Source organism: Cucumis melo, chromosome 4, assembly GCF_025177605.1.
Source record: "Cucumis melo cultivar AY chromosome 4, USDA_Cmelo_AY_1.0, whole genome shotgun sequence".
Taxonomy (NCBI): Eukaryota; Viridiplantae; Streptophyta; class Magnoliopsida; order Cucurbitales; family Cucurbitaceae; genus Cucumis; species Cucumis melo.
The window spans coordinates 279,800-290,193 of NC_066860.1; the positions used below are offsets into that span (position 1 = coordinate 279,800).

At 31.1% G+C, this 10,394-nt stretch overlaps 2 protein-coding genes across 2 annotated transcripts; both read right to left on the minus strand.

Moving 5' to 3' along the window:
• Window positions 1-5,200: 5,200 nt before the first annotated feature.
• Window positions 5,201-6,307, minus strand: LOC103503446 (QWRF motif-containing protein 7). Its single transcript, XM_008467632.3, has 4 exons — window positions 6,083-6,307; window positions 5,761-5,850; window positions 5,435-5,545; window positions 5,201-5,348 (listed from the first exon to the last, which is right to left on the minus strand). The coding sequence occupies exons 1-4, from the start codon at window positions 6,281-6,283 to the stop codon at window positions 5,268-5,270; spliced, it is 483 nt and encodes a 160-aa protein (XP_008465854.2). The 5' UTR covers window positions 6,284-6,307; the 3' UTR covers window positions 5,201-5,267.
• Window positions 6,308-8,482: 2,175 nt separating this feature from the next.
• On the minus strand, window positions 8,483-9,076 carry LOC127148812 (QWRF motif-containing protein 7-like). The gene has a single exon (XM_051083163.1). The coding sequence runs from the start codon at window positions 9,074-9,076 to the stop codon at window positions 8,483-8,485; it is 594 nt and encodes a 197-aa protein (XP_050939120.1).
• Window positions 9,077-10,394: the final 1,318 nt, after the last annotated feature.

Genomic DNA, 10,394 nt, shown 5'->3' on the forward strand with positions numbered 1-10,394 from the left:
GTATATATATGTATATATATGTGTATATATATGTATATATATGTGTATATATATGTATATATATATGTAAATATACATTGTGAAAATTTAAGTATTGGAAAAAGTGAAACATAAAACAAAGTTAAAATAAACAAAACATCACACACCTCCTTGTAAGTCAATTAGGGAGAAACTAATTTTTATCTGATGGGCACTTCTCCCAAACGCATACACTATATATCATAATTTTTCTTCAAACGCAAACTATCATAACATTATCTACCATAATCATTCTCTTAAACGCATACTATCATAACATTACCTATCATAATCCTTTCTCTAAACATATATTATCATAACACCAAGATTATTAAAATACTAGTATTATCATAACATTGATCATTTCTTTCACTTCCTTCTTTTTATTTTCACTTTTTCTTCTCATTTGTGAATATAATGATTGCTCATCTTTATTTGTGAAATAGTAATTTAAGATAAACAATGATGATATTGTCAAATTACAATAATACTAAAAAAAAATCACAACCATCTGATATAGGTCTAAAATGTTCACTTGTGTCCTCCGTAAGTCACCCTCCCTCTAACATTCTTCACTCTATAATAAAATATATCTCAATCTACTTTTTCCCTCAACTTATCCCTCAATTTTCTTTCGGTCTTTTTTTTCTTCTTTTAAATGCAATAGGCATGTTTTAGTTTTTCCTTTCTTCAATAACAGAAAATTAAAAGTCAGAACTTGTTCTCAATCTTTTTCTAATAATAAAACAATTTATTCGATTTTAGGATATATTCTTTGCCAAGACTTGAGAATATATCGAGGGAAAGGTAGAGAGAGATATCTACTAAAATAATAAAACAAAAAATTACTATTTATTCATTTTATTTCATTTATTAGCAAAAATGTATCTCTTCCAAAAGAATCCAAGTCCTAAGAATACTCCAAAAGTGGTGAAAACATCCTAACCTAGCCACTAAATAAAATCAAACAAATAAAAATATCCACGTTTTAAAACCAAAACATTCAAGTCCAACCACATCTAGAGCTCCGAATGACTAAGTTCCAGAGTCTATACTCATATAAACACTATTGTCTGTCTTTGCAATTTGTATTATATGATGACTTTATAAAATTAATCTTTGTTGTGTAGCAAACACACTGTTAACTATACCAATTTTTGTATCGATTTCTCTACATTAACATTTTCTCACTTTCTTTGATGGTTGATTTCATAACACATCTATCGAACCAAAAAGTATTCCACCACTCTTGAACTTATTGATAATTATACCTATAATACACAAAGAAATACAAAATTTTAAGTCGGCATCAATTCACTCAAATAGTAACGATACAAATAACCATTTTATACATAAATCAAATATGTATTATTAAGATCATAAATGACCCCAATGCATATAAAAATCATATATACAACTTTCAAAAACATTTACGCATTGAAGGGTGAATGGACAAAATATATATAGCTATACAGATAGATAGGTAAGAAGAAACAAAAAGAAAAGTACATAACAGTCTTCTTCTCAACTGAACAAATCTATCTTGGTAGTCATGATCAAAATTTTAAAAGTTTCAATAGTGAGCAGACTTCAGGCACTCAATGATAGAGATACGATTGAAGAGATCTTGACTTTTCGAACTTTAGAAGAATATTCCATCTGAAATACTACCATTGTGCTAGATCCTACTATTACTTCCTTCCACTCAGAAGCAGAGGCCCCATTGTTTCGATAATCCCGGGTGGAGTATAAAACTCGAAATCTTGAAGGAACTGCAATTTACAAAAGAGAAATTTGAAGAAAGACAGAAATTTGATGCCGGAGTACTGTGGATCAGATTATAGATATGATTAAAGAGGTAAAACCAATTCTACAAAAATGAGTTACTGTGTGAATGTATTATCCCCAGGGAAGCCAAGTATATTACAAATTTACACAAATTTTAAATCAAATTAAATTAATATTTTAGAAGTTTGGGGCAAATTAGGCACAAACATAAACAGAGACAACTTATAATTCAAGGAAAAAAAAAAGTGGAGAAGGAAAAAATCACAACAATTGTGTGCTTGCTAATACTACCAGTTAAGAATATGTGTTATATGCCTGAAGACTAATGGTTTTGAATATTACCAAATCCGATCCTTCTGATCTTCTGGATGAGTATGCAACTAACTTTTGATCTTCTAATCTCTCTTAAAGCCTGCATATCTTCTTTTTTCGCTCTGAACTCCAAGAATTCTCCCAGAACAATGTTATTTCCTTTACGCTCCAATCTGAAGGAAAGAAAAAGGATAGGATACAGTGTAAAATCTATAAAACATTATGTACTCAAACTAGTACTTAAAAAAATAAATTGCATGCTATTTAATCCTCGGGGTTCTTTCAAAAATAGAAAAAAAAAATAATATTTACCTCCATAAAAGAAAACCACTAAAATTTAGGTCCTTCCACATTCTTAATGCATTATCTACCTATTTGTTTCATGTATCTTCATTGACGAAGATTCAAGTATGTAGTTGAAGGGTTGTTGCCTGAATTTAGACTAGGTGAAACTTTGTATCCTTTCATGGTGTCGTTTCATTTACCATAATTACGGTTGTATTTTCTCATTTAAAAACAAGTTAAGTTGAATGAAAATTTCCCTTAGAGTTAAAATATTCTTGTATTTAGAATGCATGTTTAGAACTAGTTAGATAACAGAGAGTTTGAAATCTTAAAGATAGAAACAAGTTCTCTTTTCTTTATGATCATCGATCATATTTTCTACCAAAACTTGTTTAGCTTTGTTTATCAATTTGTCACTGGGGTTATTCTTATGATTGTTAGGAGTTGATCATAAACAAGGAGAGTTCTCAAGCGTAATTGAGATAGACTAAATTGATAAAAGGAACTACTTCAATTTGAGAACTTTTTTTAGCCACAGAAGCTGACCAATCCAAAAATTGTACTCTAATTTCTCAAAGAAAATATATTTTACACTTTAAAGAGGAAGTGTAGGGTATAGACTTGGAGAAACGCCGATGGATCCAAATCTAGTTCTACACCAAAGTGAAGAGATTATCTCAATTGAGGGGCATGTATCAAAAACTTGTGGGTTTTTGAGGTGGGGGATAGTAGAGAGGTCGCATTTTTGGTAAGATCTTTTAATTTTTTTGGGGGAGGGGAAGTCAAAAGACTTGGTGAGAAAATTTTAAGAAAACCCTTTTTGGAATACCTTTCACAAACAACATTATTTCATATCATATTGCAGTCATTTTCTACATGGCAGTCTTTATTCCTTATGTGCACATAACAGTAGCTCATTAATAGGGAGAAGACTAATAGTTTTAACACAATTTCGTTTTACGTTCCTATAAAACATACTTTGAACATAACATAAACTTCCTTTCAAAATCTTTTTAAAACATTCAAATAATAAACATCATTTCAAATCAGTAAGAACCTTAAAGAAAGCCTTTTAACATAAACAAGCTCTTTTAAGAAGAAATCACTCACAACAACACAAAACGCCTTGTTCACCTCTTCTTCTTGCCTAGGGTCAACTTAGCACTTGACTTTTTCCTTCAGATTCCCAGAGTAACCCCCTTAATAATCTAACTTCTTCCTCTATTTATACTAATCCCAAATTGGATTAGTCATCCTTAATCTCTTAATAAGTCGCCAGCTCCTGTTCTTAGTGGTACACGTGCAAGCTTCATGTTCATCTTAAACATGCTTAGCTTTTAACCTTAGACGTAAACCCGTATCACATCAAGATTAGACATCTTCCTCAGCTAGCTCTATTTTACGAAGAACTTCAAACGCCACATGGTACTTAAACATCGAATGTCTTAACACGTCGTCTTACTTTATCACAAACTAACTCAAATGTCCGCTTCTCATTGCAACCTTCCTTTTAAAACGCCTTCTCTAAACACTTAGTCAAATTTTCACCCATCTATCTTAGGTACAGGTCTCACAAGTAGTCTAACGACCCCGCTACTGATTCTGCTACCTTCACTGCGAAGTCTCCTATTCATGATAGTGAGAGGCATAATGGGAAACCAATCCCTATCTGTGAGCATTGCAAGAAACAGTGGTATACCAAGGAGCAGTGTTGGAAGTTACATGGTCGTCCCCCCGATGGTAAGAGATGCTCTAACAATGACAAACAGAACCCAACGCAAGCTAATGTCAGTGATTTTGCCATCCCCTCTCATCCACTTGGGGATTCCAATCGGACTACACTAGGAGCATTGCTCAGACAGATATATCTTAGTCCTTCAGTCTTATTAGTATTGATTGGAAGAACCCCTGAATCCTGGACTTTGGTGCCACAGATCATGTGACGAGTTTTCTCTGAGCATTTTACATTCCGTGTGCTGGAAATGAGAAAATAAGGATTGCAGATGGCTCCTTGGCTCCTATTGTCGAGAAGGGGCAAATTTCTCTTTTTGAAGATTAACCTTACATAATGTGTTGCATGCACCCCAAATTTCCTATGATCTTCTGTCTATAGGCCAAATTACTAGTGGATTGAACTGCAAAGCAACATTATTACCTATTTCTTTTCAGGACTGAGCTCAGGAAGGATGATTAGTACTACCTGGCACAGTAGGTGACTCTACCCACTTAACGATGATGCCTCATATCACTTTTTCTATCTCCAAAGCTACGAAAAACCTTCTCCACCATTTTCGCCTTTTCTTGCTCCCACCTCTGGATTTTAAAGCCCAATTGATTTGTTTGAAAGCTTTATTCACCTTTGTATAGAGTATGTATAGACTTTACTACATGTGTAATTTTTTTAAGTGTTATTACGCACTTCATCATTATCTCTAAAATTATTGTCCATTATAGTTTAAAGGTTTTTTTAAGAATAATAATAAAATTGTGCTAAAAAAACAAAAATTCACTATTATTGATTTTGACATAAAATGTAAATATTTTGCCCACTTTACTATTATTTACAATTTTTTTAACAAAAATAAAAATAGAAACAAAAATATTGAAAATATTTACAAAATATGAAAAAATTTCATATTTTAACATTGATAGACATTAATAGATTCCATTTGTACCCATGAGTGCATCAATAAAGTATATGGCACTAGGACTTAATTGCATTGATATTGTAAGTTTAAGAAGGTAATTTGAGTTGCTCAAAAACTGAAATTAATAACAACGAAGAGATAATTATACAGCAGTCACTATAATTAAAAAAAAAAAAACCCAAATTGTCCTTTCATGTACAATTAAATTAGTAAATCTTAACAAGTAGGAAAAGGATGATCCTTCATGGTAGAATTTGTTGCTTGTATGACTTGGATTCTAATACTATTCTCCTTCGCCTGTATGAAAATAGAAGTTGGCAATGTAAAGATACTGGTGGGGAAAAAAAGGAGTTCAAATGGATTGAACCAAAAAAACAAAATACCAGTAAAGTGATGACCGAACATACAGCCTCCTCCAGCTTTTCCAAGCATTCTTCCTGTTCTTTAAATATGCTTAACCGCTCCGTTAGCACGTACAGCGTTTTCTCCAGTTGCTATAGTTTTTTACGGAATTAAAAAGGAAAGAAAACAAAGATAAATTAAGTTGACTATAATTAATCCATCCCGAAACTCGTGGCTTGAAGTTTGAAAGTGTAATTTTGCATGCAATTAGGATTTGTACTTTTTACCCAAAAAAAATGAATAAATGATTGAAAACTTGTGACGTGGTTGTAGTGTTAAATTACAGCTAAGAAGAGAGATGCATAACCTGGGATGTGCGTTTGGTGATCATTGCCTCTAGTTTGGCCATCACCTCCATGGCCATGCTCAATGCTTGTTGAAAAGCCTTTGTGTCAATCTGTGTATTTAATTTAATCCAATTCAATACTCACAATATCAATGCCCTTCTGCTAATCACTGAATAATAACTTGACTTATTAATTGGACAAAATAATGACTTGACATATATATTTGTATATATATGTAGCAACAAAGGCAAAAATAATTACTTTTTTTTTATATTTAAAAATGAAGAATTTAAAAAGATCAAATTGTAGGTGGAGTAATTTTTTAGCAAGTTAACTAATTACCTTGGCTCCATGAAGTAGAGGGAGTTTGAGTGAGAATGTAGAAAGAAGAGAGGCTAAACTGCCAACTGATTCTTGGTTTCTTTTGTCTAACTTGGCCCATTGCTTCAGGAGACTAACTTGAGGGAAGATTATTCTGTATAATTTGATCTCCTTTCTCAACTTCTCAACTTCAATTCGTTTTTCTAAAATCTGATTTCTCATTCTCAAGTTATGAAGCCACACACTGAATATTCTGTCCTGTCACCAAAACAAACCCCGCCCCACATTACTATTTATCCCTTATTATCTTTATTGTCATTATTTTTTTGTGTTGAAAATATTTTAGTTGAACTAGAGGAGTATTAACTAACATCCACTTTTGAAATGAAGTAACGAGTGTTTATCAATTGAGTATGTTCGGATATGAATTATATGTGTAGACGTATAGATAAGTCAACAGTAAATTATTGACCCAAAGATTGACATGGGCTAATTCCTTACCTTCAATTGTTAAACTAAAAAAAATTAAGAAAAAGTTAAAACAAAACAACAAATGAAGCATGAAATGTTTTTAAATTCAAATAACATGTAAAGTTTGAGAATTCAAACTTCTAATATGTAATTTGGAAAACATGTGCCTCAGGATAAATGTATATTTAAATTGAAATAAAAGATAAAAGCAAGTTTATAAACCATCAATTCAACCCAAAAACTTAAGCTAGCTAATGGGTGAATACAATTTTAATATAATACCTAAGTTAACACGACCCTCACTTGTGTGAGCTTGAAATATGAAAAATATCCAACAAATGAAAATCAATATTAATGGAAAAGAAATAACATTAGCAAGGGCTTGCACATTAAACTTTCCTGAACCACCTGCTCTGATACATCAATTAACTCAAAAGCTAATGATTAAGGACAGATTTAATTATATATTACTTAACAACTTCGTTCACTTATGAGCTTGAAATATGAGAAAAAAGAGAGGTGTTTGAACACAAGGACTATTTAAACCAATTATTTGCTCTGATTATCATAGTAAATCATCGATTTACTCAAAAGTTTAAATTGATAGGTAAAGACAAATTTAATATAATATATAACACGATGAGTTGAGTTTTATAGGTTAATGTTATGGATGCAATTATATCATTCATCAAAGTTCATTTCATATAGTTCCATTTAATTAGTTGCTTTAGATTCTTTATGGCTTAACAATTAAGATAATTGTAATGAGAGTGGCAAAATTAATTAGTTGCAATGTTTGTAAATATGTCACACAAACAAATAATTTGCAAATAAGGTAACTTAAAAAAATCAATATATATAATTTATATAAACTATCATCAGCGATAAACGTTTATCATCAATAGATCAATTTAATAATCGATCTATTGCTGAAAAAAATAATTGTCTATCGTCAGTGATGGATCATTATACGGCAATATAGATGTTTATTTCACTTATCAACCTTTTATATATATATATATATATATAGATATATATACATATATATATATATATATGTATGTATGTCGATGAATGTGTAAAAAAAATCACGTGATATAGTTAATGAAGTTAAATAATATGATTTATATCTACTGTATTTTATAATATTCCTTATTCTAAATATACAAATACATATATAATAATTAACTAAACGAGCCTGCAAACAATCAATGATTTATAGACACCTTCGTCTATGATCTTTCACTCTGCGATAGACCTTAGTTAGTGATATGAGTCTAGCAAATAGGCATTCGTGACTATATATTGATAAGTTAGTTTAACTTAATATAACTGATACTGTTTTTCAATCTTAAAGATTTGAGGATGTTGTATTAAAAAAAAATATTCGAGGAAAAATTTCCTCATTCAAGTTCATCAAGGTCTCAACCAAAAAGAGAAAAAAAAACACTTGAGAGTAAGTTAGTGCATTTTTTTTTTCGGTTTTTAGTTTTTGAAAATAAAGCTTATAAACATCTTTTTATACCATGGTTATTTTTGTTTTGTTATCCCTCTACCCTATTTTAAAATAAAGAACCCAAATTTTGAAAACTAACCAAAAAAAAGTTTTTAAAAAACTTTCTAAGAACTCATAGATTTTGTTATAAATATCTTACCAACTTTGTCATCTCTTACGAGTTTTTTTTTTTTTTAATTTGACTAATAATTATGCTAGAGATGAAAATGATTGAAAATAGGAGAAAATAAGTTTTATTTTTTTAAAATGATTATAAATGACAAAAACAACTTAGAGAATAACAAAATTCAATGACTGTATTTGATAGAATATGCTCGGGGAAAATCGCCCTTTTTCTTTAATCAAACACAAATTGTGTTACATAAACTTTTGATTTTTTAAAGCTACATTATATACTATACAAAAAAAAAAAAAAAAAAAAAAAAAACAATTTCTCAAAATAAAAGCAAAACAAATGAAGAAGTAAATACCTGAACAAAGGTTTTAACGTTAGCCATGGAAGTCTCACCTCTAACGTTAACATACTTCCATTGCAACAACCTATTCTGCAAAATCCTAAACCGATGAAGCTCCTCTGCTTCCATCATCGCTGCCGCTTTCTTTGGTTTAAAAAACCTCAAAACTCCGCTCACTGCACTACTTCGTTGACTGCCTAGTTTTCCTCTCCGTCCATCTGTCACCGCGCGCTCAACCGTCGTCAGCGGAGACAAAACAAAGGAAGAGCCCAAGGACCGGCCAGGTGACAGTGCCCATGCAGACGGGGAAGTCGCAGGGGAGGACTTCAAGAACTTGGTAAAACCTGCCTTGGTTTTACAATTCAAGGGGTTTAAATTCTCTTCATCCTTGTTCTTAGTTCTTGACTTTGTCACTGATATTGATCGGTGAATGGTTGAGCGTTGGCTTGTGTTTGCGGCACATGAGTTGTTCTCAGGTAGGGTTATGGCAGCGGAGGAGCGGCTTTTGCTGCCGGGAGACGGCGGTGGAGGAAGGGCGGGGGATTTTGGTCGGCGTATGCGTGTGTTCTCCATTTGTGGATTGGGAATATTTGCGGTTTGTTTATGAGAAATGTATATATGTAGAGAGTCAAAGTGAGAGGTTGAGAGCACGTTGAGAAGGAGCGCAAACGTGATTTCTCTATCTCATCATTCTCTAATTGACTTTATTGTTTTAATGTTAGATTGGAATTATTTGAGCTTTAAATTTTGACGGGTGAATATAAAATAGATGAAATGCCTTCTTTTAATGGCTATGTATCGATAAAAAAAACTATTTATAAATTATAACAAAATAATAATAATCATAAAATTGATCGATAGATTTGGATGAATTTTGATATATTTTATAATAATTTAATAATTTTTTATTTTTTAAAATGTTTTTCTTCTATTTTTAAATATTACAAAATTAATTAAAATAGGTATAAAATATAGTAAAAGATTACAATGTATCTATGTTCATTTTGTAAAGATAAACCACTACTATCCACGTGAATTTTGGACTATCTTTTTATTTTTTTCGTGTGATTGATGAACTTATGATGCATAAATATATAGGTGCATTTTGGTGATATGCACCAAAGTTTTTTTTTTTTTTTTGGTAATGTATTTGTAACCATCCAATCTTAATATATGTACGTTCAATAATTTTTTAAAATAAATATTATGTGCGGTAGACCTTCAAAGTTACTTTTGTTTAGAGATGTTGTTACCGATAGAAAAAATCACAAACATGTGGCAAAAAGAAAATAAAAAAGCCCTCACGTTGAACAAATTAATAATTATTCTTAACACCTCCCAACCTATCCCTTTTACATTTTGTACTTCACATGCGAATTGATTGATTCCATCTTCTTCGGCACTTCATCTCTGGGTTTCTTCTTCTCCTCCTCCTTCTAATCCTTCTTATTCTCCCGATCCTTCTTTTTCTTCTCTTCTTATGTTGTAATTTATAGTTGTTCTTCACCAAAAATCAATTGCTTCACAAAAGCCGATTACTTCACAAAAGAAAATAATTATGGTGGGATGGAAAAATATTGATTCCCAAAATTAATTCGATTTTATTTAAGGATTGGACTTTAAATTATTTGATTTTAAAAATAGTGAAAGACAACTACTAGAATTTAAGAGACAAAGACGATGTTCAAGGGTGTTAGTTTCCTTAAACTTATTTCATTAATTCAGGTAAAAGTTTCTACGAAATAATTGGGTTATTGAGATATTTAAATCTTAAAACTATTTTGCAAACTATTATCTTTCAATAACAATCCTTTCTCATGCTGTTTGCATATGTATTATACTGATTTTCTCGTGCAAAAGTCTCTTCATCACTAGGCCACTTAAGGGCGGA